Consider the following 25,493-nt stretch of genomic DNA (forward strand, 5'->3'; position numbering starts at 1 on the left):
GTGGTTTTGAACGTTTGTAAATTTGTAAAAACTGAACATTCTATTCATTTTTGCTGATGTGATAATATTCAGGCAATATGTTGGACATGAACATAATAAAGAAGTTGTAGCTGAATGTGAAGCTAGTGAACTATATTGTATTCTGGGATGTAATAAAAATAAGGAACATCCCCGGAAGGTTTACACTGCTTTGGTACCCTTGAGAAGCTGGAAGATTTGTGGCCCTATGGCAGGGTGAAAGGCAATTATATAATTAACTTTGATTTTCAAGTGTGGAGATTTGTTCTTTGAGACATAAGAGCTGAATTTTCATTTCCTGACGCTGAACAAACTGCATTGGGAGGAACAAACAGGAGGCGTGCAGGGCCGCATTTTTACATTTCCCATCTGGTGACTCTCTTGCCCATTTTTGTCAGGTGGGAAAATGTGGCTGGTCCCCACCCGACGGTCACTTAAAAGTTGCATTTGGGTTCATTACTTAAATTCCTGCTCCAAATTGAAGTTTCCCTGTCAATGCAACAAAGATTGATATCACAGCAAAATCAGCTGAGCCAGGGAGACAAAAGAACACGAGTAAAAGCGAAACTAAGAACGGAGCTGGGAGGATAAAAGATCATGAGAAAGAGCGACTGAGAACGGAGCCAGGAGATAAATGAGCATGAGAAAGACTGAGAGCGGAGCCGGGGAGATAAAAAAGCACCAGAAAGACTGAGAGTGGAGTTGGGAGGATAAAGAATGTGAGAAAGAGTGAGACTGAGAGTGAAGCCGGGAGGATAAAAGAACGCGAGAAAGAGCGAGACTGAGAGCAGCGTGCTGGCTTCAAGTTTGGGAGCTCCAGAGGCGACATCAGGATTCAAAGGTGCTGTGGGGCAAGTGGAAGCAGCTAATTGGGTGAGTAGGGTCAGGTAAGTATTTACTACTTTTATTGCTTATCGTTTGTAAGGTTTATATTTTGTGGTCTATTTAACCAGAGCTGGTTTAGCTCAATGGGCTAGGCAGCTGGTTTGTAATGTAGAACAAGGCCAGCAGCACGGGTTCAATTCCCATACCAGTTTACCCGAACAGGCGCTGGAAAGTAGCGACTAGGGGCATTTCACAGAAACTTCATACTTGTGACAATAAAAGTTTATTATTATATTATTATTATTATTATTTGTAAGCGCTATATTCTGCAGAAACGATGACCAGGGAAGAAGGGTCCTCGAGTAATTGATATTATTTGAATTTAAGTATCTTCCAAAACGCAGGAGAGCTTAAAGCCTCAGTGTGCTCTTTCTGCTCCAAATGGGAAGCAAGGAATATTTCCAATGCCTGGGGCCTGCATGTGTGCTGGAAGTATCTCCAGCTGCAGCTCCTGGAAGCCTGGATTTCAGAACTGGAGTCGTGGCTACGGACACCGTGGAGCATCCGCGAGGTGGAGAGTACCATGGATAGCACGTACAGACAGGTGGTCACACCGCAGACTATAAGATTCCTCAGGTAGGAAGATAATGGGTGAACACCAGACAGAGCAAGAGGACTAGGCAGGCAGTGCAGGAATTTCCTGTAGTTATTCTCCTGCAAAACAGATATACCGCTTTGGGTACTCTTGGGTGGATGGCCTCTCAGGGAAAAACAGCAACAACTAAATGCATTGCATCACAGTTGACACTGTTGCATGGGGAGGAGTAGAAAATATGGCAATGCAATAGTTATAGGGGATTCAATTGTAAGGGGAATAGATGAGCCTTTCTGTGGCTGCAAATGAGATGCCAGATTGGTATGTTGCTTTCTTGGTGCTGGGTCACGGATGTCTCAGAGGGGCTACAAGACATTCTGGAGGGAGAGGGTAAACAGCCAGTGGTCATGGTACACATTGATACAAACGATATAGGTTAAAAAAGGGATGAAATCCTAAAAGAAGAATGTAGGAAGTTAGGAATAGGTTGAAAAGTAGGACCTCCAAAGGTAGCGATCTCGGAATTACTACCATAGCCACTTGCTAGTCAAGAGCAGAAATAACAGGATATATCAGATGAATATCTGGTGCAAGGGAGAGGGTTTCAGATTCCTTGGACATTGGGATCAGTTCTAGGGGAGGTGAAACCAGTACAATTGCACCTGGACTGGACTAGGACTGATCTCCCTGGAATCTGAAATGCTTTGCTATAGTTGTTGGGGAGGGTTCAAGCTAAAATGGCAGGGAGGTGGGAACCTATGCAAGGAGTCAAAGGAGGGGGAAACAAGGATAAGAACAGAAGGAGAAAGGAGAATAAGAAAAGTGATAGACAGAGTGAATCAAACAGGGCCACAGTGAAAAATAATGAGAACAGGACAAGTAATGTTAAAAAGACAAACATTGAGACTTTGTGCCTTAATGTGCGGAACATTTGCAATAAAGTGGATGAATTAATCGTGCAAATAGATGTAAATGGTGTGATATAGTTGGGGTTACGGAGTCATGGTTGCAAGGTGACCAGGGATGGGGAATTGAACTTCGAGGGGTATTCAGTCTCTAAGAAGGACAGAGAAAAAGGAAAAGGTGGTGGGGGTTACATTGCTGGTTAAAGTGGAAATTAATGCAATAGTGAGGAAGGATTTTAGCTCCAATGATGTGGAATCTGTATGGGTAGAGCTGAGAAACACCATGGGGCAGAAAATGTTGGTCGGAGTTGTATATAGACCCCCAAACTGTAGTGGTGATTTTGGGAATGGCATTAAACAGGAAATTAGAGATGCATGCGATAAAGGAACATCTGTAATTATGGGTTACTTTAATCTGCATATTGATTGGGCAAATTAAATTAGTAACAATACCATAAAGGAGGAATTCCTGGAGTGTATATGGGATGGTTTTCTGGACCAATACGTTGAGGAACCAACTAGAGAACAGGCCATCCTAGACTGGGTATTGCGTAATGAGAAAGGAATAATTGGCAGTCTAGTTGTGCGAGGCTCCTTGGGGATAAGTGACCATAATATGATAGAATTCTTCATAAAGATAGAGAGTGAGGTAGTTGATTCTGAGACTAAGGTCTTGAATCTAAATAAAGGAAATTACGCTGGTATGATGGTGGATAGGTAATGGCAAACATTCAGAGCACATGGGTGACCTGCAACAATTGTTTATTCCTATCTGGTGCAAAGATAAACAGGAAATGTGGCCAAACCATGGCTTGCAAGGGAAGTTAGAGATAGTATTGGATCCAAGGAAGAGGCATACAAATTGGCCAGAAAAACGCAGACCTGAGGATTGGGAGCAGTTTAGAATTCAGCAAAGGAGGACAAAGGATTGATGAAGAAGGGGAAAATAGAGTACGAGAGTAAGCTTGCAGGGAACATAAAAACTGACTGTAGACTTCAGGTGGCGGCCATGGTGTGAGTGGTCGCACGTTTGGCAGCTCCCGCTCAAGGCAGTTTTTTTGGTCCTTTTCCCCGGTTGCCGGTGGGAAAAAATTGCGAAGGTGGAGGAAAGCTATACTCCACTGGTGAGGCTGGTGGATAGATCCACGGGCCAGAAGTGGGTCTAGAAGAAAGGAGCTGCAGGAACAAGAAACTCTTCTTTTGACACAAGGAATGATGGCGGAGGATAAACGGTAGGCCCTACCAGCCCAATGGTCGACGGAGCAGTTGGTAGACTTTCTGAACGAGAAGTGCAGCCAACAGGAGGGAGGCTCAGGAGGACCTGGCGAAGGTGGTAGACCCGCTGAAAGCGGAGATCAACCATGTGGCGTTCAGGCTGGAGACCCAGAGTCAGGCGAGACAGAAGGTGGAGGAGGTAATGGGGGAGCACGAGGAGGAGCTTATGCGTTGGTGGCCGAAATTGGGATACTGAGGGAGACTCAGGAGGGACTCAAGGAAAAAGTGGAGGATTTGGAGAACCACTCCCGGAGGTAAAATCTGAGAATAGTAGGGACACCGGAGGGCATCTAGGGAGCGGACAAGATGTGGCCAAGAGGTTGGAGCAGCTAATGGGGGAGGGGGCCTTTGACCGGCCCCCGGGAAGTTAACCGACACATAGATCAGGAAGCCGCAGGCGAACGAGCTGCCAAGGGCGATGGTGGTGAGGCGACAAAGGTTTTTGGATAAAGAGAAGATCTTGCGGTGGGCCAGGCAGACGAGGAGATGTATCTGGGAAGGCAACAAGCTTCGGGTATATCAGAACCTGGGCGTGGAACTGGCAAAGAGGAGAGTCAGATTCAGCCGGGTTAAAGATCCCTCTTTAAGAAGGGGGTGAAGTTGGGATGCTGTACTCGGCCCGCCTTTGGGTGACCCGCAACGGCCACGAGTATTACTTTGGAACACCGGAGGAGGTAACGGAGTTTTTGAGAGACAATGAACTGGCAGGAGATCAGGGGTTATTGGGAGAAGGCAGGAGAATGGGGATGAGAAAAGCATCAGCCATGATTGAATGGCGGAGCAGACTCGATGGGCGGAGTGGCCTAATTCTGCTCCTATGTCTTATGGTCTTATGGCAGGAGAGGGAGAACGTTGAACTTTGGAGGAAATGTGAGTGGTGTGGTGTTTGTTCTTCCTGCCACTCTTTTTGTTGCATTGCTCTGTGTTCTTTTTTGGGGTGATAGTCAGGGAAGACCTCTCGTCTCTTCGGGGCTGTTTAGTTTTCTCATGGGGTTCTTTGGTGGGAGACCGGAGGACGGTTGAGGGTGAGTACACCTTGATTTTCTTCTTTTCGTTGTTATTGTTGTTCGCACGATGGCAGTATGCCTGTGGGAAGGAGGGGATTCAATGGGGGGGGGGGGGGGGAGGATGCTTGGCGCCATGGGCGGGAGCTGCCAGGCTAGCTGGGTGAGCTGGAACACAGTGGGGGGCGATCAGGTGGTTAGAGCTTTAGATGGGGATGGGATTGTTGTGTTATGTAGGGGGGGGGGGAACTGCTGACGGGGGTGGGGTGGTTGCTGTGCAATAAGGTGGGAGTTGGTGATGGTGGACATCCGATGGCGGGCCTGATAAGTTACGAGACGTGAGCCTGGGACTGGCCCAAGAAGGGTTATAGTTTATAGGTGGGGGGGGGGGGGGGGGGCGGGGGAGGGTTGCCCCTCAACCAGGCTGGTCAAATGGAATGTGAGAGGGTTGAATGGGGCAGTCAAACAGTCTCGCGTGTTTGCACACCTGAGGAGCTTAAAGGCGGATGTGGCATTTCTACAAGAAACACATTTGAAGATTGGGGACCAGATTAGGCTGTGGAAGGGATGGGTTGGACAGGGTTTTCGCTCAGGTTTGGCGGTGGCGAAGGAGCTAAGGGGGTTCATGGAGCGCATGGGGGAGGTGGATCCATGGAGGTTTGGGAGACTGAGGGCAAAGAAATTTTTATACTTCTCCCATGTGCACGAGGGTGTACTCGCGGATCGATTACTTTGTGTTGGATTAGACTGCTGGCGGGGGTGGTCGACTCAGGGTATTCGATGATAGTGGTTGTTTCTCACGACACGTTGCACTGGGTGGACTTGCAAATGGACTGGGGGGAGGAGTGGGGGGCAGCGCCCGCATTGGAGATTAGACGTGGGGTTGTTAGCAGATGAGGAGGTGTGAGAGCGGGTGAGATTTGCCATTCGGGGTTATGCGGAGCTGAACGACACGGGTGAGGTTATGCTATGCTATGGGTGGTGCTTAAGGCAGTGTTCAGAGGAGAGTTTATATCGATCTGGGTGCACAGAGACAGGATGGAGTGGGCAGAGATGGCTAGGCTGGTGGAGGGGATTCTGCGGGTAGATAGGAGGTACTTGGAGGCCCTGGAGGCAGTTTTTTTGAGAGAGTGGCAGAAGCTCCAGATGGCAGCACTAGGGCAGTTATGGAGGGCCGGGGGCAGTGTATTAATATGGGGAGAAGGCAAATTGGATGCTGGCCCACCAATTTAGGAAGCAGGAGGCGGCAAGGGAGATCGGAAAGGTGAAGGATGGGAGGGGAAGGGCGGTTTTGGACCCGGCGGGGGTGAATGGGGTGTTTGAGGAATTTTATAAGAGGCTAAATGAATCAGAGCCCCCGTGGGGAGAGAGGGAATGTGGCGCTTTCTGGACGGGTTGGAGTTCCCTAAATTGGAGTAGGATCTGGTAAAGGAGCTGGGAGCACCCATTGGACTCGTGGAGGTGATGGAGTGTATGGATGCGATGCAGGCAGGGAAGACCCCGGGCCCGGATGGGTTCCCGGTGGAATTTTACAAAAGCATTTTGGGGGATCTAGGGCCCCTGCTCTCCAATGAGGCAAGGGAGAAGGCTTCACAGCTCCAGGGTCCCATGTTCGATTCTGGCTTGGGTCGCTGTCTGTGTGGAGTCTGCACATCCTCCCCGTGTGTGCGTGGGTTTCCTCCGGGTGCTCCGGTTTCCTCCCACAGTCCAAAGATGTGCAGGTTAGGTGGATTGGCCATGCTAAATTGCCCTTAGTGTTGGGTGGGGTTACTGGGTTATGGGGATAGGGTGGAGGTGTGGGCTTGGGTAGGGTGCTCTTTCCAAGAGCCGGTGCAGACTCGATGGGCCGAATGGCCTCCTTCTGCACTGTAAATTCTATGAAGGTGGAGCTTCCCCCTATGTTATCACAGGCTTTGATATCCTTAATTTTGAAGAAGGATAAGGACCCAGAGCAGTGTGGCCTACTGCCCGATCTCGCTGCCAAATGATCTTGGCAAAGATCTTGGTCTCGGGGATTGAGGACTGTGTGCCTGGGGTGGTAGGGGAGGAGCAGATGGGGTTTGTAAAGGGGAGGTATCTATTGGCGGATATTAGGCGCTTATTGAAAGGGATTTTGATGCCCCTGGTGGGCTAGGAGGTGGCGGTCGCTATGGATGCGGAGAATGCCTTTGATCGGGTAGAATGGGAATATCTGTGGGAAGTACTGGGACAGCTCAGGTTATGCAGGGGTTGGTAGATTGGGTCCAGTTGCTATAGAGGGGGCCGGTAGCGAGTGTTAGGACAAATCGAGTGAGTTCAGGGTATATTGGATTGCACCGTGGAAAAAGGCAGGGATGCCCATTCTCCCCGTTGCTTTTTGTGTTGGCGATAGAGCCATGGCACTTAGAGCGTCAAGGAGTTGGAAAGGGATTGTGTGTGTGCGTGTATGTGTGTGTGGGGGGGGGGGGGGGGAGCATAGAGTTTTGCTATACCTGGATGATCTGTTGTTTTACATCTCCGACCTATTGGGAGACATGGGGGGGATCATGGAATCCCCCCATCAATTTGAGGAATTCGGCCAGTTTTCCGGGTAAAATTAAACATGGGGAAGAGTGAGATCTTCCCGATTCAAGCAAGCGGACAGAAGGAGGAGGCTGGGCGAGATGTCGGTTAAAGTGATGGGGACGAACTTTAAATACTTGGGCATGCAGGTGGCGCGGGGATGGGAACAAATTGAACCTGGCACGGTTGTTTGAGCAGATGAAGGGTGATTTTAGGAGATGGGACGTGCCCCCGCTGTCTGTCGCTGACGGGGGCGTGGGTGCGAAAACCACGGTGCTTTCGAGGTTGCTCTGATTTCGAGGTTTGTGTGGGCGGGGAAATCCCCAAGTAAAGAAGGTGTTGCTGGAATGGACAAGTTTGGGGGGGGGGGGGGGGGTGGTGCTGGCCTTGCCAAATTTAATGAACTATTACTGGGCAGTGAATATAGCCATGGTTAGGAAATGGGTGGTGGGGAGGGGTTGGTGTGGGAGCGGATGGATGCAGCCTCTTGTAAGACACTAGTTTAGGGGTACTGTTGATGGCGCCCCTGGTGTTTTCGCCAGCCAGGTACTCCACGAGCCCGGTGGTTGTGGCGGCAGCCATGAGGGTGTTGGGACAGTGGCGCCAGCATCTGAGTTTGGAGGGTGCCTAGTGTGGGCACCGAACTGTCGGAATCATAGATTTGCTCCGGGGGGGGGGGGGTCGAACGGTTTGGGGACCTATTTGTGGGAGGCAGAGTATGATCTGCCCAGCAGGAATGGTTTCTGGTACTTACAGGTACTGGATTATGTAAGGAAGCAGGTGCCGTCCTTTTCTGGGCTGCAGGACAAGGTGGTGTCGAAAACAGGAGCTGGCGAGGGTAGGGTGTCAGAGATTTATAAGGAATTAATGGATTGGGAGGGATCTCGATAGGAGATGTGATATACCTTCAATTCACCGAGAGGGAGAGAGAGCGAGTGAACATTAGGCTTTATTAATCATGAACTTGCCTACCCAGAGTCGGTTGTACAGATGAATGCCGCCCACACAAGGCCGGTTTATATATGGCCCCGGTGAGGGCGGAGCCAGAGGCGGAGCCAGAGGCGGAGCCCACCGGGGTTACAGTACAGTACCTGGAAGCAGCTCGTATCACCACTTCCAGGTCATAGGTCATAGGTCACAGTATCATACATGCATTGGTGAATACATTCACCACATTCACCCCCTGTTAAAAAAATCAAGTCCAGCGGGGGTGACGTGGGGTCATTACATATTCAGTCTATCTGGAGGCCGGATCGTTCTCTTTGACCTCCTTAGCTCTGGCGGTGCGGCGGGCATGGTTGTTGCAGGTGGTGACTCCAGGGGCGTTGTGTCTGGAGCTTGAGCTCAGTCCGGCATGTTGGAGACGGTTGGGGTGTGGGGGTAGGCAGGGAGGTGGTGGGTGGCAGCAGTGGAGGCATGGAACAATACAGAAGACCCAGGGGAACGTACGGGGCGCTGGGGTGGCGGCGGGCAGCGGGGAGGAGGGCGCGTTGGCAATTGAACCAGCTGGCGCCAGGTCCCGTAGGGAGAACGTATCTTGCCGTCTGTCCTGGTGCGCGATGTAGGCGTACTGGGGGTTGACGTGGAGCAGCTGGACCCTCTTGACCAGGAGATCGGTCTTATGGCTCCTCATGTGCCTCCGGAGAAGTCGTCCTGGAGTTGTCCGCCAGGATGGAAGTGAGACCCTGGAGATGGACTTCCTGGGGAAGGTAAACAAACGATCGTGAGGGGTCTCGTTCGTGGCTGGGCAGAGGAGTGATCTGATGGAATGGAGGGCGTCGGGGAGGACCTCTGAACAGCGGGGTTTCGGGAGACTTCTAGACCTGAGGGCCAGAAGAACGGCCTTCCATACCTTCGCGTTCTCCCTCCCCACCTGCCCGTTTCGCTGCGGGTTAAAAATGACGTAGCTCATCGCTCATGAACGATGTGCCCCGGTCGCTGTGGACGTAGGCAGGGAAACCGAACAGTGTGAAGATACTGTGCAGTGCCTTTAGTACAGTGGACGAGGTCATGTCGGGACAGGGGACAGCGAAGGGGAAGCGGGAGTACTCATCGATGACGGTGAGGAAGTATACATTACGGTTGGTGGAAGGGAGAGGCCCTTTGAAGTCAATGCTTAGGCGCTCAAAGGGTCGGGAGGCCTTTACAAGGCCGGCCTTGTCTGGCCGGTAGAAGTGCGGTTTGCACTCCGCGCAGACTTGGCAGTCCCTGGTCATTGCCTTGACCTCCTCGGTGGAGAAGGGCAGATTGCGGGCCTTAATGAAGTGGGTAAGCCGGGTGACTCGGGCCTGGTGCGTTTTCGATTTCTGAGCCTTAGGTCGGCCCAGACAGACTCTAACAAAGTGCCCCTTTTTCCCACAGTCGCTGCACGTCGCTGTGCGGGCTGGACAACGCTGCCGGGGGTGTTGTCCCTGGCCGCAGAAGTAGCATTGCGGTTCCCCAGGCTGGGCTGGCAGACGCAGGCCTGCGACATAGTCGGGTCCGACGGGGGCCGCGACGAGGGTGTCCACGAGGGTTTCACCAGGCCCGCGGGGAACGCACTGAGGTTCTGGTAGGCCACCTCTAGCGAGGTAGCTAGCTTTACCGTGTCCCGCAGGTCGGAGGTCCCGTTTTCCAGCAGGTGCTGCCTGATGTAGTTCGAGCGGACCCCCGCCACGTAGGTGTCCCGGATCTGTGAGTCCATGTGTTCCTCCGCCGTCACATTGCGATAGCTGCAGTTCCTCGCGAGTAGAGTCAGGGTTTCCAAATACTCGTCCAGCGATTCCCCGGCGTATTGACGGTGAGTAGTGAGGAGGTGTCTGGTGAACACCTAATTTATGGGCTTCACGAAGTGTGCCTTGAGAGTTGCGACCGCCGCCTCGTACGTGGCCGCTTTCTCGATCATTACTGAGATTCGATGGCTCACCTTAGCGTGGAGGAGTCACAGCTTGAGGGTCTCTGTGGGAGGCGTTGTGGAGGAGTCGAGGTAGGCCTCAAAGTATCAAAGCCAATGTTTGAATATCTGCTCGGCTTCGGACGCGCGGGCGTCGAGTTCGAGCCTGTCTGGCTTTAGAGCGGCTTCCATAGTGCTGTCAATGATCAATAAATTGATATACCTTCAATTCACCGAGAGGCAGAGAGAGTGAGTGAACATTAGGCTTTACTAATCATGAACGTGCCTAGCCAAAGTCGGTTGTACAGATGAATGCTGCCCACAGGCGGCCAGTCTATATATGGCCCTGACCGGGGTTACAGTACAGTACCTGGAAGCAGCTCGTATCACCACTTCCAGGTCATAGGTTACAGTATCATACATGCATATGGTGAATACATTCACCACAAGATGTTAAACGGAAATGGGAGGAAGAGCTGGGGAGGGAAATGGAGGCTGATTTATGGGAGGAGGCTCTGAGGAGAGTAAATGCATCCTCTTCGTGTGCTAGGCTTAGCCTTATTCAATTCAAAGTGGTTCATAGGGCTCATATGATGTTGCCAGAATGGGCTCGCGAACCATGTCCACGTGTTTTGGGCTTATCTGAAGCTGGAGGGATTCTGGAGAGGGTTCGCTGACGTTATGCCTGAGGTACTGAGGGTGAAGCTTGCCCCGAGTCCAGAAGTGCCGATTTTCAGGGTGTCGGAATATCCGGGAGGCCAGGGGGTGAGAGAGGCTGATGCCTTTGCCTTTGCCTCCCTGGTAGCCCGGAGACGGATTTTGCTGGAGTGGAGGGACTCGGGGTCGCCGAAGCTGGGAGTGCGAGTGAGCAACCTCGCAAATACATATAAATGCCTTAATAAAAATATATTTTTAAAAACTGACTGTAAAAGTTTCTATAAGTATGCAAAGAGAAAAAGATTGGTGAAGACACATGTAGGTAGGTCCCTTCCAATCAGAAACGGGGGAATTTATAATGGGGAACAAAGAAATGGCTGATCAACTAAATACATACTTTGGTTCTGTCTTCACAAAGGAGGACACAAATAACATACCAGAAATTTTGGAGAACAAAGAGTTCAGTGGGAGGGAGGAATTGAAGGAAACCAGAAATAATTGGGAAATGGTATTGGGGAAATTGATGGGATTGAAGACCAACAAATCCCCAGAGCCTGATAAGCTACATCCGAGGGTATAATGAAGTGGCTCTAGAAATAGTGGATGCATTGGTGGTCATCTTCCAAGATTTTATGGACTCTGGAACAGTTCCAACAGATTGGACTGCAGCTAATGTAACCCCACTATTTAAAAAAGGAAGGAGAGAGAAAACACAGAGTTATAGGCCAGTCAGCCTGATGTCGGCAAAAACGCTGGAGTCCATTATGAAAGATTTAATAGCAGAGCAATTGGAAAACAGTGGCAGGATCAGAATTATTCAAGGATGTAACTAGTAGAGTTGATGAGGGGGAGCCAGTGAATGTGGTTTATTTGGACTTTCAGAAGGCTTTCGACAGTCTCACATATGAGATTAGTGTGTAAAATTAAAGGCCATGGGATTGTGGGTAGGGCATTGAGATGGATAGAAAATTGATTGGCAGACATGAAACAATGGGCGTGACTCAGCGGACCAAAGTTAAAGTCCGGTTTTGGACACGTTTGGCGGGGAGTTTCACAACGGCCGTATTGGTGAGATCGCAACTCATATTCAATGGCACTTAGTGCTAAAAATGAGCCCCACGAGATTGTTGACATTACTGGCTCCCGTGCCATCTGATTCATCTGACTCAAGCCTCGGCTGCTTGCCGCTAACAACGGGGGGCTGTTTTTAAACGCTTCCTCACCACTCACTCCCAGTCAACACACAAGCATGGCAGCGCACAGACCTGCTCCTCACTTCGGGGATGCCGACCTCACAAGGCTTCTCGACACTGTGGATGAGAAGCGGGGCACATCGTACCCCTGAGGGGGTCAGCAGTGCCTCATGGGAGGTAGTGGCAGAGGCTGTCAGTGCAGTGCAGGCAGCATGACAAGGCGGATTGTCATCTAATGTCAGGAGAAGACCAATGACTTCCAACAACTGCAAGGGTGCGTTACTACCTGTCTCCTGGTATCAGATCTGCCTGCCTCCCCTCAAATTCACAAACCGCTCCCCCTGTCCTCCCCAAACACTGGTTAACACATCGCACCCATCCCACATCTGATCTTCATGCTTGTTCCTCAGACCTTCCTGGCACCCACCAGCACAACCCTTTCATGGCCAGGTAAGGTGCCCACATATGCTATCTTCTATAGACACTCAAAGCTATCAAGCATGTGGCTCATAATGCCCTTAGTTTGTCCCCGCAAGAGACGATAGCCCATAATAACCGGGAAAGGGCCAAGACGTGGGGAGGAATCCCAGAGATTCGAGTTCTCATCCCTTATGAGGAACAGGCCCTGGAAATAAAGGGATTGCCCAAGGAGAGAGCAGTCACCGACAGCGAGGTTGGTCTGTGGTAGAGAGCTGAGGATCCACTGCCCCTTCATCCAGATGACCTGTCTCAAGTGAGTTATTCATGTCAGACAAAATGATCCTTCCCCCTCACTGACTATATGTCCATTGTCTTGCAGGATCACCATCTGATGAGGCCGGGCCATCCGGAGTCATAGCCCTCTCCTGCCACCCAAGCGAACAACTTGGAGGAGAGCTCCAAGGAGACCATCGGCAAGGCGTCATAGCTATCACCTGCACTTTCCACCAGGGCAGAGACACACCTTGGTGGATGACATTAGTGGGCAGGCTTCTGGGACACAACCTGGTGAGCGCCACACAGTTGCTTATGCACATTAGGTGGAGGGTCTCTCTTCACTGAGACCCTTAACACCCCCAAGACTCCCCCACAATTACCATGACTGCCCTGCCTTCTCTCAGAGTGTCATCCAGTGAGTAGGCTATGTTGGCTCTGCACACTAACCGCCAGCCGCATCAGGAGACCCTAGATCCCAGGTCCGGAATTTAGGGAGGCCATGTCCGCTCATCCAGACACTTACCCTTTGGACGTGAGGGTCCTCAGCCCTGCTCTTTACTGTTTGATTGTTGGCAGCTGCCTCTATGGTGCTGACGTTCCGAGAGTTCAGGCAAACTGTTCAGGCATCAAAGTTTGCTTTGTGCAGTGCACTAATCATGCTCTGAGATATGACACAAATGCCTTCGAGGACGCACTTGAGAGTTGAAGTGTGTGAAGTGCTCTCACAACTAACAAGGTGTATTCCTCATTTGATGTAGCCCACAGCTGTGAAGCTAGAGGCTGCTCACAGTCAAAGGGGGTGAAATTGACTTGCAGGTTTGCGCAAGGTGCAAATCTCTGGTCTGCCCTCTCTAAAGTCTAAGGATACAGGGTAAACCATTGGAGATGAGGAGAAATCTCTTCATCCAGAGAGTGAGTGAGCCTGTGCTATTCGCTATCACAGAAAGCAGTTGGCACCAAAACATTGTATGTTTTCAAGAAGGAGTTTGATATAACTCTCGGGGCCAAAGGGATTAAAGGATATGGGGGGAAGCAGGAACAGGTTACTTACTGAGTTGGATGATCATCCATGATCGTAATGAATGGTGGAGCAGGCTGAAAGGGTCAAAATGCCTACTCCTGCTCCTGTTTCTACCTTTGTTATTTTTGCATAGGTCGTTGGGTCCCTGAAGGCTGTCTGAACCATGCAAGGTTAGTCAGTTTGTGAACTTTGGGGAAGCCTGTTATGGAGTGAGGAAAATTTTGACAGATAAGTTTTAAAGCTCTTGCCAACTTGTTATCATGTAATGGTCTATGATTATTTTCAATGAAGCAGTTTGATTTCTGCATTGATTTAATATCCTGAGATCTGCTCCTTTGAAATACTCTTTCAGTATCCATGACGGACAGAATCACTGAGTCATATAATAACACTGGCAAGTCTTTTCTTTAGTTCATGAATATTTCAATGAGGCATTCAACAGTCCCTTTGGAGAAAATTCCCCCTCTTGCCTTTTCAAACTATCAAAAACAGCCAATAAAATTCCTATCGAAGAAACCTTTAATTTTTTTCAAATAAACAAGCAGGTATTGAAAAACCACTTACAATGTAATGAAGTTGTCAATCAAACAACAATAGCAGCCCCCTTTGCAGCAGTGTAAAGAAACCACTGCTGGGCTCTTTCCATTAGACAGTCTTTGTGATCAGCCAAGCATTCACAATGGCCAAATCCAGGTCATCTGGTAACAGAAGCAGTCTAAACAGATAGCCTGGATTTTGTGGCACCAATGACATAGAAATTGTCAACATACACTATCATTACTCTGCTGAAACTAACAGCAACTTCTGCAATCCATACATGCACAGTTAAGCACTGAACATTGGTCATTTTTGCTTCATACATAATTTAAATAAATTAGAGAAAAACCAAGTTAATTCTTCTGAGTTCTGTTTACAGGTCAGACAGTGGAAGCAATTTGAGGAAGAATTAAGCCATACTTCAAATCAGATGGCCAAATATTTCAACAGCCCAAGCAAGAGTTTTTGTTCCATGTATAGTGATGACCAGATCTATTACCTGCTTGGAGAAAATAACTCCATGAAGCGACTCCTCACTGAGGTAGTACATTATTGTACAATTCAAACACTGCCACTTGTAAAATATATTAAACGGTTGCTAGGGATTGGTAAAACATGGTCTGTGAGAAGCATCCTTATACAGCGGGGCGGCACAGTAGCACTGTTGCTTCACAGCGCCAGGGTCCCAGGTTTGATTTCCGACTTGGGTCACTGTCTGTGTGGAGTCAGCACGTTCTCCCCATGACTGCGTGGGTTTCCTCCGAGTGCTCTGGTTTCCTCCCACAAGTCTCGAAAAACGTGCTTATTAGATGAATCGGACATTCTGAATTCTCCCTCAGTTTACCCGAACATGCGGCAGAGGGTGGCGACTAGGGGATTTTCACAGTAAGTTCATTGCACTGTTAATGTAAGCCTACTTGTGACACAAATAAAGATTATTATTACGATAATGCAGTCAGATACACCAAGTAGTCGCACTTTGCTGTGCTATTCAGCAATGAAGCTTACTCTGCTTGATGTACATTGCATCAAGCAATATGATATGGGAGTCTTGAAGCTTGTGCACGTTTTGTGTGGAAGGCATATTCAGAGTTCAATTTGATCCCAAGGTCTGAGCAGCCCTGGAGAGGCTGAGCACCCTTATGAAAAAAATGAAAAATGAAATGAAAATCGCTTATTGTCACAAGTAGGCTTCAAATGAAGTTACTGTGAAAAGCCCCTAGTCGCCACATTCCTGCGCCTGTTCGGGGAGGCTGGTACGGGAATTGAACCGCGCTGCTGGCCTGCCTTGGTCTGCTTTCAAAGCCAGCTATTTAGCCCTGTGCTAAACCAGCCCCTTTTATGAAGCAGGCGGTGCAGGATGGACAGGGAATAGTGGATGGCATAGAATGCACAGACAAAAAATTAATTTGAAATGGAGAACACTAATAATGAAATATACTTCTCAACTTGCGGCCTGCCACAGGCTTCACATTGGTCAGCATCAAGGTATCTGTCACATGTGCCAACCGCAGATATTTTAATCTTCCTGCTAAGAGACAGTACCGGTTAAAATCAGTTATTCTCTGAAAACAGAGAATGCGCCAATGTGAACTAGGGAAAATCTGAGATTTCTGTCTTTCACTATTTCCTGCTTCAGCTGTCGTAAAACATGGATAAATCTGTGTGTTAGATTGCATCAATTTTATTGTTGAAGCATGTTGATGAACAACTCCTGTGGGAAGAAAAAGTGAAATATGTCTCAAACTATAATGTGGATTGATTTTTTTCCCTCCTATAGAAGAATGCAGTGATTGAAAGTCTGCAGGAACAGGTTAATAATGTGAAGGACAAGCTGATGCACCTAATGGCACCAGATTGCCCTGAAGAATCTGTGGGTCACATTTCAACATCAGGAACACGGACAGTACACCACTCTTCGATTAATTCTGAGGTCAAATGTCACAACTCAACAATAGAAGATCCAGCAAGCGAGAATCCTTTGTCAGGTGTACAGAAGAATTTAGATCAGACCCTTGATTCTCAGCAAGATCTTAACCTTCTGTCAATGCAGAATAATTTAGAACAAATCACAGGGGATGCTAAGAATGCCCCAGACACAACTCTGCATTCTGAGAAGGGGCCAGAATACGTCATAAATTATCAAAGTTTCCACAGAAGCATACAAAATCATCTGGAACAGTCAGATAATTCTGAGAAAGGTACAGATTTTATTCCAAAATCATGTGATATCTTGAAAATAGCCTCAGAAATTCATATCAACATAGATGATGCTGTGAAAATGACCCAGCAGCCCACAGGTGAAATCCTGGCCTCTTCTGCAATCTATCCATCAATTAGATCCAGGTCTGTCAAAGTTGCAACAAAGATGATCAAAAACATTAATGTGAGCAGTGAGAAACTGCAAGAGATTCTACAGGAGCTAAATATTAATGCTGTCAGCTCAATCAGTTCACCAGACAGACCAAGACGAACCCTACAGAATTTTTCGCCCGCACAGTGTACTAGGAGAGCAGAGCAATTAAAATACTACCATCATAGTATTTCTCCATATATGAGGCGAAGGAGGCCACCTTTCTATTCAAAAAAGAGTACACCTCCTCCCTATTATTTTCTACACTCAACAGCTCGACATACCAAGTATATGGTTAATGAAGACTTAAACAGGGATATAATAACTACTGACATCGATCAACAGCACAGCATTCACCGCCAAAGATTAACAGATGAAAATGGGTCTATCAGTCTCTCTGCAACATCAAACTCATTGAAGAAATTGAATGTACTGTCTGATAGCTATCAATCATCTGGCAAAACAGACCAAAGAAATGGTTATGGCCACTGTCCTGCTTCAGAAGGAAAATACATTATGAAGCCCTATTCAGGGCTGCACTTTAAGAAAGCACGCTTAGCCCCCGAAGAAATTGAAGTAGATGATAAAGAGGGATGTTTTCAAACATACCAGTATGATTATTCTGACTCGGAATCAAGTAGCTCAGATGAAACTTTTTGCTGTTACCACAGGTCATGCTGTGAAGCGTGCTGTCGAGGTTCATACAATTCCAGTACTTCGGAAACTTCAGACAGTGAGCAATGTAATCCATCATTTAAGTGGTCACAAAAACATTTTCTTAACCACCCAATTGTTAATTTTAAAGAGGACTTAAAACCCACGTTTGTATGATCAATTTAAAGAACTTGGAACATTTTCAAAAGCACCACATAAATTCTCCTTTATCAATTGTCTTTCAGTAAGACAACCTTTTCTACGTGGATAGCGGCATACTCTATCCTTTATGTAACGAGGGAGGACGAATAACTATTACTAGAATGTCCTTTTCTATTTGCATGTTTGCTCTTTGATAATATTCCTCAAAAACAATACTTGAATGTAAACTTAAACCACAAGATCTCTCGATAAAGCAAGTGTGAATTTATCCCACAGATCAACGACATTTGCTATCTGCAATTCTATATTCAAGTACCTAAAATGTTACTGTTTTACATTTGAAAAGGAAATCTCATTTAACTTGATAGAAAAACCAGCATCTGTTGTCAGGATTCAGACCTCTGCTGTGAACTTTTGTCAGCATTAATATCAGCAATGATGACAGCATTTATGTGTGGCACTGTGGCACAATGGTTAGCACTGCTGCCTCAAAGCGCCAGGGACCTGGGTTCAATTCTGGCCTTGGGTCACTGACTGTGTGGAGTTTGCATGTTCTCCCCACGTAGGTTTTCTGCGGGTGCTCCGGTTTCCTCCCACAGTCCAAAGATGTGCAGGTTAGGTGGATTGGCCTTGCTAAATTGCCCTTTTGTGTCCAAAGGTTAGGTGGGGCTACGGGGATAGGGTAGGGCCATGGTCCTAGGTAGGGTGCTCTTTCAGAGGGTTGGTACTGACTCAATGGGCCGACTGGCCACCTTCTGCGCTATAGGGATTCTATGATTCTAATATAGTTATTGACAAGTCAAAAATGATTGAAACATAAATTATATGAACCCCAGAAGTTTTAAAATAGGTAATCACAATGGGCCTTCTTTACTCATGCAGGTCCACATGATTTCTCTCTGAAGTCTATTGAATTTAGGGAAACTGGAACTTGTCTCCTGTTTAGAGCTATACATAGTTATAAGGTTGCACGAAAGCCATAATGTACTTAAAACACAATATCATGATACTTTACTTGTGCATTAGGTTTTTAAATAAGATTATTTTGCTTGAAGTATACAATTCAGATTTAATGTAATATCATTTCACATTTATACAAAACTAAAATATTTTCCACTATAATATATTGGTGTGATCTGTTTCCTAAAAATTAGACCTTGGCAGAATATGCCTATGTGTGACTAGCAATATTCTGAACCCTTGCTTGTGACCAACAGGATCCTAGAAGGATTTGAGTCTCTGAGAATTGAGGCTCAATCAGTTAACAATACGAACATAAGAAATAGGAAGTAGGAGTAAGCCCCTCAAGCCTCCTCCGCCAATGAATACTCATGCCTGATCTGATTGTAGCCTCAACTCCACTTTTCTGCCTGCCCTGGACTACTGTGTCTATCAAAAATAGATTTAACTCCGCCTCAAATACGTTTAGTGACCCAGTTGCCACTGTACATTATGGGAGTGAATGTCAACACAAATAACCCTCAGAGAAGAAATTCCTCATCTCCATCTTAAATGGGAGACCCTTTATTTTTAAACTGTGGCCCTAGTTCTAGATCCTCTCATCAGCTACCCTGTCAAGCTTCCTCAGAATTTTATGTTTCAATAAAATCATTTCCCGTTCTTCTAAACTTTTTTTGATATTATAATATTCTTGGTCTTGTTGCTAACACAGAATATTTACAGAATCTACTGAGGTAAGGAAAATGTTAATGTCGTTAAGAAACCACTTACTGTGGCTTCCTTGCCATGAAGCCTACAAGACAGAGTAAGATCATGAGACATTGCATCACTTCCTATGATGATGTACACTGTATCTTATTAGCATATCAGAGTTAGAATTACCCCTTATACTACAGGTATTGGCCCGACCTGCTAAACCTTTCCTCATAAGATCATCTCTTCATCCCAGGAATTAGCCTACTGAACTTTCTCCGAACTGCTTCCAATATAAGTATGGCCCTCCTGAAGTAAGGTGACCAAAAGTACACAGTATTCTCGGTGTGCTCTCACGAATGCTCTCTATAGTTGCAGCAAGGCTACCCTACCTTTATACTCAATCTATTTTTTATCTGCATACTGATTTTTGTGATTCATGTAAAACACCCAGATGGCTCTATACTGCAGCATTCTGTAGTTCTCTCGCTATTTAAATAATATCCTTCATTGCTATTCTTCCTGTCAATCTGGAAAACCTCACATTTTCCCCCATTGCCAATTTTTCCCCACCCATCTAACCGATCTATATCCCTTTGCAAGCTCTTTCTATCCTCCGCAGAACTTGCTTTGCAACGTATTTTGTTATCATTTTTAAAATTCAATCATGGGATGTGCCCGTCACTAACTAGGCCAGCATTTATTGCCATCCCTAATTGCCCTCAATAAGGTGCTGTTGGGCTGTTGGGAGGGAGTTCCATGATTTTGACTCAGCAACAGTGAAGCAACGGCTATATATGTCCCATGTCACAATGGTGAGTGGCTTGGAGGGAAACTTTCAGGTGGTGGTGTTCTCATGTGTCTGCTGCCTTGTCCTTCTAGATGGCCGTGATGTTGAGTTTACAAGGTGCTATCTCAGTTGTAGGAAGGCTACCCTACAATACAATCAGCCCTTCATCCAAGTCATTATTATGGATTCTGATTAGTTTATGCTCCAGCACTGACCCTGTGGCACCTCATTAGCTACAGTTGCCATTCTAAAAAGGACCCATTTATTACGCCTCTCTTTTTCCTGCAAGCTAGCCAGTGCTTTTTTCATTAGACTCCAGCACTAACCCTGTAGCATCTCACTAGCTACAGTTGCCATCCTAAAAAGGACCCATTTATTACGCCTCTCTTTTTCCTGCATGCTAGCCAGTGATCTCTTCATGCTAATATATCGCCCTCCAACACCATAAGCTCTTACCTTATGTAGTAATCTCTTAAGTTGCATCTTATTAAATGCCTTTTGGAAATCCAAATACACTACATCAACTAGGTCCCCTTTATTCACCTTGCTCATTACGTCCTCAAAGAATTTTAATAAATCTTTCAAATACTATTTCACTTTCATAGAAGCATGTTGACGCTGCCTGATGGTATGATGATTTTCTAAATGTTGTGCTCCTACTTCTTCAACAATGGGATCTAGCATTTTCCCCAATGACAGATGTTAGGCTAACATGCCAATAGCTTCCTGCTTTCAGTCTCCCTCCTTTCAGCAGAGGTGATACAAATAGTAATTTGGTAGCACAGAACTTGAGTATTGCTGAAAAAAGAGACATGCGGCTGCTAAAGCTTTTCATCTTGCACTCATCAGAGCAGATTCATAAGAATATTAATTATAAAGAGAACAACAATTTATACTGCATGAGAAGATAGACTTGATTGGTTGGCAAGTCCAATCCCGTGGATAAGGGCAAGAAAGGCATGGGAACATTTGCAAGTTCCCAGCCAAGCCATACACCATCCTGACTTGGAACTATATCACCATTCCTTCACTGTTGCTGGGTCAAACTCCTGGAACACCCATCCTAGTGATACTGTGAGTGTACCTACACCACATTGACTGTAGTGGTTCAAGAAGGCAACTCACCACCATCTTCTCAAAAGCAAATAGGATTTAAAAATGTTTTTTTTAGAGTAACCAATTCAATTTTCCAATTAAGGGGCAAGGCAATTTAGCGTATCCAATCCACCTAGCCTGCACATCTTTGGGTTGTGGGGGCGAAACCCACGCAAACACGAGGAGAATGTGCAAACTCCACACAGACAGTGACCCAGAGCCGGGATCAAACCTGGGAGCTCGGCGCCGTGAGGCAGCAGTGCTAACCACTGTGCCACCGTGCTGTCCAAATAGCAATAAGCAATACATTTTGGCCAAGCCAGCGATGCCCACATCCCGTGAAAGAATAGATATTTTAAAATCACATTTATCACTCTCAAACTGAACATGAAATTCTATCATGTTACGATCACACTTTCCTAGAGGTTCCTTTACTAGGAAGTCTTTAATTAATCCTGGTTCATATCAGGTTGAAAATCATATTCTCTAAGTCTAAAATTGCTTTCTGCAGGTTTCATACAGGTAACAGTTGTTCTTGAATTGCTGATCATAAATTTAAAACTTCTATTGTGCAGGTACGAGGTGCTTGCCTGGAATTACCTATTCTCATTTCCCTATGTTCTCTTTTATATTGTTCCATTTCAAATACTCATATAATTTGTTTTTATATGTGGTGAAGCAAAATATTTTGTCCAACCTTTTCATTTGTTCTTCGAGTGATGAAGCTAAATCTCTATCCCATTGATGCTGATTTATAAAGAAGCATAAACAAGTTTTCACTGTTTATCTCATTTTTAAAAACCTTTAATAGATCGCCCCTCTTTCCATGTAACTTCTGTTTCCCCATTGCAAAAGCCCCAACTATTCAGAGCTTTAATCAGAACCACCATCACTTATTCCGAGTATATTTCCAGTGAAACTTTACTGAACCCACACCCTTTCATAATGTGATGCCCCGAATGGGGGACAGTTTGCTTGGCTCAGTTGGTTAGAGTGTGTGCTTAATAACTCCAAGGGTGAGGGGTTCAATCCCAGTTGAGATCATTTTTGGGGGCCGTCTCTCCTCCTTATCCCATTGTGATCTCCTGGCATCATGGATCCATGAGTAGTAACCCTCAAGACAATGAGCACACTACACGAATAGAGAGAAATGTCCACAATTGCATCAGCAGCCACACTGTAGCCTAAATTATCATGTACAAATTCAACATTATTTTCTTGCTTTTACATTTTATGGAGGGGAAATGGCAGAAAGAGTCTGGATGTAATGGAAAGGCAAATTGCGCAGAGCATATAACGGGCAGCTAATCTGCTGCTATCCATTTTACACCCTGCCACAGCTGAATTTCATTTCCAATCTCTCATCTTATTAAACTTATCATTCCATTTGTCCTTTTATTTTATCTTCTAACTTATTGCTGATTTTTAAAGATTATGGGTGGGATTCTCCGACCCCCCGCCAGGTCGGAGAATTGGCGGGGGGCGGCGTGAATCCTGCCCCCGCCGGCTGCCGAATTCTCAGATGAACACCCCTGCGCATGCGCTGGGATGACGCTAGCACACGCTGGCGCTCCCGCACATGCGCCAACTCGCGCCGGCCAGCAGAGGCCCTTCGGCGCCTGTTGGCGTGGCGCCAAGCCCCTTCCGCGCCTGCCGGCGCTGCGCAAACCACTCCTGCGCCGGCCTAGCCCCTGAAGGTGCGGAGGATTCCGCACCTTTGGGGCGGGCCGATGCCAGAGTGGTTCACGCCACTCCTTTGCGCCTGAGTTGCCCATCTCCCCCAAGAATCCCGCCCTATATCACTCTTTGCCCATTCTGAAGGATCTTACTGTTTTACAATATAATAATAATAGCTTATTGTCACAAGTAAGCTTCAATGAAGTTACTGTGAAAAGTCCCTAGTCGCCACATTCCGGCGCCTGTTCGGGGAGGCCAGTACGGGAATTGAACCCGCGCTGCTGTCATTGTTCTGCATTACAAGCCAGCTATTTAGCCCACTGTGCTAAAGAATCTATTTTCACTATTTCTATTCCCCAAAGGGCTTTCTGGCATTACATTTCATTGTATATTTTTGCTAAACACCCTATGAATTTCTGAACTCTTCCTCATAACTCTCCTTGTCCCTAATTTGGTATCATCAGAAAATCTTGATGTAATTCTTCTTGCATCCATGTATAAATCAATTAAATATGTGGGAAACAAAATTCCCTGCACAGATCAAAGGAGTATACCACAACAAACAGCCCACCTTGTTGAAAAATTAAAATCTGAAGATGCCACTGTAGTTGTCTCGTGTGTTTTGTTATGTCCGCAAAGTTAAAAATATGAACATGCAGTAAAAATTAACATTTGTGGTTTTTATTTTATCAGTTTTCTTGTTTTTGTACCACAACACCAATTGTGAAATTAGTGTGTTGCCTTGTCATAATGGGTGTGATCAGAGATAAAATGAAGTGTCTTCTGTCAGATCATCGTTTGCGAAATCATGAATATATATTGTGCATTGTACTCTTTTATTCTATTAAAATTCTGAATGCTGAAAAGAAACGCATGGAAAAATGATATGTGATATTTACGAATGTAAGGGCAAAAGTTTCAAATTTGGCAGGGGGTTGTAAACAGACAGTGAGGGATTAACCATTCAGCATACATACCGTTCGATTTTTCTTTGAATTTAAAGGAAAGGGGTGTCAGATGGGGTTACATTGGATGGCTGGTCGTCGGAGATTTGTACCCTGACTGAAGTTGAAAATTATGACCGTGTTGTTCACCCGGTTTCTATGCCTCGTTGCAACTGACCATTGGAAAATGTTTGCAGCTCAGTATGAAAAGCATGTCAGTGTGCATCTACAAACACCTTAAGTAAGGGCACATATAGGAATAGCTGGAGAGAAGCAGAATAGTATCTGAAGCAAGCCATCTCAAATTTTGAGTACTCCTGCTTTACAAACAATAACTATCACAGCCCCACGTTTTCCTAGATGCAATAGGACAAACATTTTTTCTGTTAATAGAAATTGAGATGAGGAAGTGGAGAATTTCTGCTGGTTGGGGTCAGAATAAGATATGTTAAGTAACTTAACCATAGTAATTAACCATTGATATGCCATCAATTAAGACGGAAAACGCAGAGTGAATTAACTATGGCTTTAATTGACTTACAACAGAGCTGGCAGCGTGCCCCAGAATGAGGCAATGTGAGAGGTCGGCAGCTTATATACCCAGGCCCTAGGGGGAGGAGCCACGGGCAGAGCCAAAATCGTACAACATGTAATATCGCGGCAATACTGTACAACACGTAATACTGTGGCAGCACAATACAACACAGTGGTTACACCACTTGATTTCACTGGAAACATGAATAAGGTGTCAGGTAGCTTTGTCTATGCATGAGGTACTAGCCCAGATTTAAGGATATTGCTAAATCAGTGCCTTGGAGTAGATCTTTTGGCTTAAAAAATAATTTTAAAAATCAAATTTTACCAATGAGTGGAAGGCTACTTTCTGTTTCGTGCACATTTAACACTTCACTCACCGAATTACTAGATACTGCAGTCTAAAATTCTAACAACTCTTTAGGAACTGGATGGGAGGCAGGAAGGCTCTCAAAACGGTACAGTAACGCATCAGTTGGCATGCCAGACACTTCCAGCTGCCCACCCCCCCTCACTGTCATGCCATTTTGCCAGTGTCATAAAAGCTGGCAGACATCACCCACCACCCACCCACAGTCTGAGCCATTTAAGAAGCCAATTAAGGGCTGCTTCCCTGGCATTTCCCCCACATTAACAGGATGGGGAGGTGGTGGGAGGGGGAGGGGATGTCTCTTGTCATATGGGGAGACTGGCCAATGAAATCTGGCAGCCTCCCAACATGCTCCATTGGGGGGGCCTCTTTTTTGGGCCATCTTTGTACTGAGACCCTCGCCACTCTTCCACTCCTCCTGACACCACCACGCCCCTGAGCAGGATTCTCCCATCCCGCGGCAGACTGTCCACGTTTTACGACGGCGTGAACGGGCCGCTGCCAGGAGTAATTCTGGCCCCTACAGGGGGCCAGCACGGCGCTGGAGCGGTGCACGCCGCTCCAGCTGCTAATACCGGCGCGAACTGGGTGTTGCGGGATCCGTGCATGCGCAGTGGCACTGGCGCACATGCTCAGTGGCGCAGGTGGCAACACGCACATGTCTGGTGGCCTCCTTCAATGCACCAGCCCCGATGCAACATGGCGCAGGAGTACAGGGACGGCAAGTAGGAAAAGAGGGGGACAGAGACTGGCCCGTCGATCGGTGGGCCCCGAACGCGGGCCAGGCCGCATCGGAGACCCCCCCCCCCCCCCACCCCCACAGGCCGGCACCTGACCCTTGCACACAGAGTTCCCGCCGGCTGCGAGCAGGTGTGGACGGCGCCAGCGGGACACAGCGTTTAACTGCGGCCGCTCGGCCCATCCCGGGCCGAGAATCAGCGGACCGGCTACGTAGTGCGGCCTGCGACCGGCGCTGCGCCAAACACGCCGGCGCCAATTCTCCGCTCTGCGGAGAGTCGCGTGCCGGCATCGGTGCGGCACGGCACGGTGGCGGGGATTCTCCGGCCCGGCCCCGGGCTAAGAGAATCCTGCCCCTTAGCTCACCAAATCAGCAGGGCCTGT

The 25,493-nt window shown here is 47.1% G+C and overlaps 1 protein-coding gene across 1 annotated transcript in view; it reads left to right on the plus strand.

The window, feature by feature from the left end:
* The window catches only part of gpr156 (G protein-coupled receptor 156), a 148,063-nt gene extending 130,118 nt beyond the window's left edge, over positions 1-17,945 (plus strand). Inside the window, exons 8-9 of the mRNA XM_072515517.1 lie at positions 14,519-14,680; positions 15,920-17,945. Coding sequence (XP_072371618.1) covers positions 14,519-14,680; positions 15,920-17,323 — 1,566 coding nt within the window. The 3' untranslated portion in view covers positions 17,324-17,945. The remainder of the gene's footprint in view (positions 1-14,518; positions 14,681-15,919) is intronic.
* Positions 17,946-25,493: the final 7,548 nt, after the last annotated feature.

This window comes from Scyliorhinus torazame, chromosome 8, assembly GCF_047496885.1.
Source record: "Scyliorhinus torazame isolate Kashiwa2021f chromosome 8, sScyTor2.1, whole genome shotgun sequence".
Lineage (NCBI taxonomy): Eukaryota > Metazoa > Chordata > Chondrichthyes > Carcharhiniformes > Scyliorhinidae > Scyliorhinus > Scyliorhinus torazame.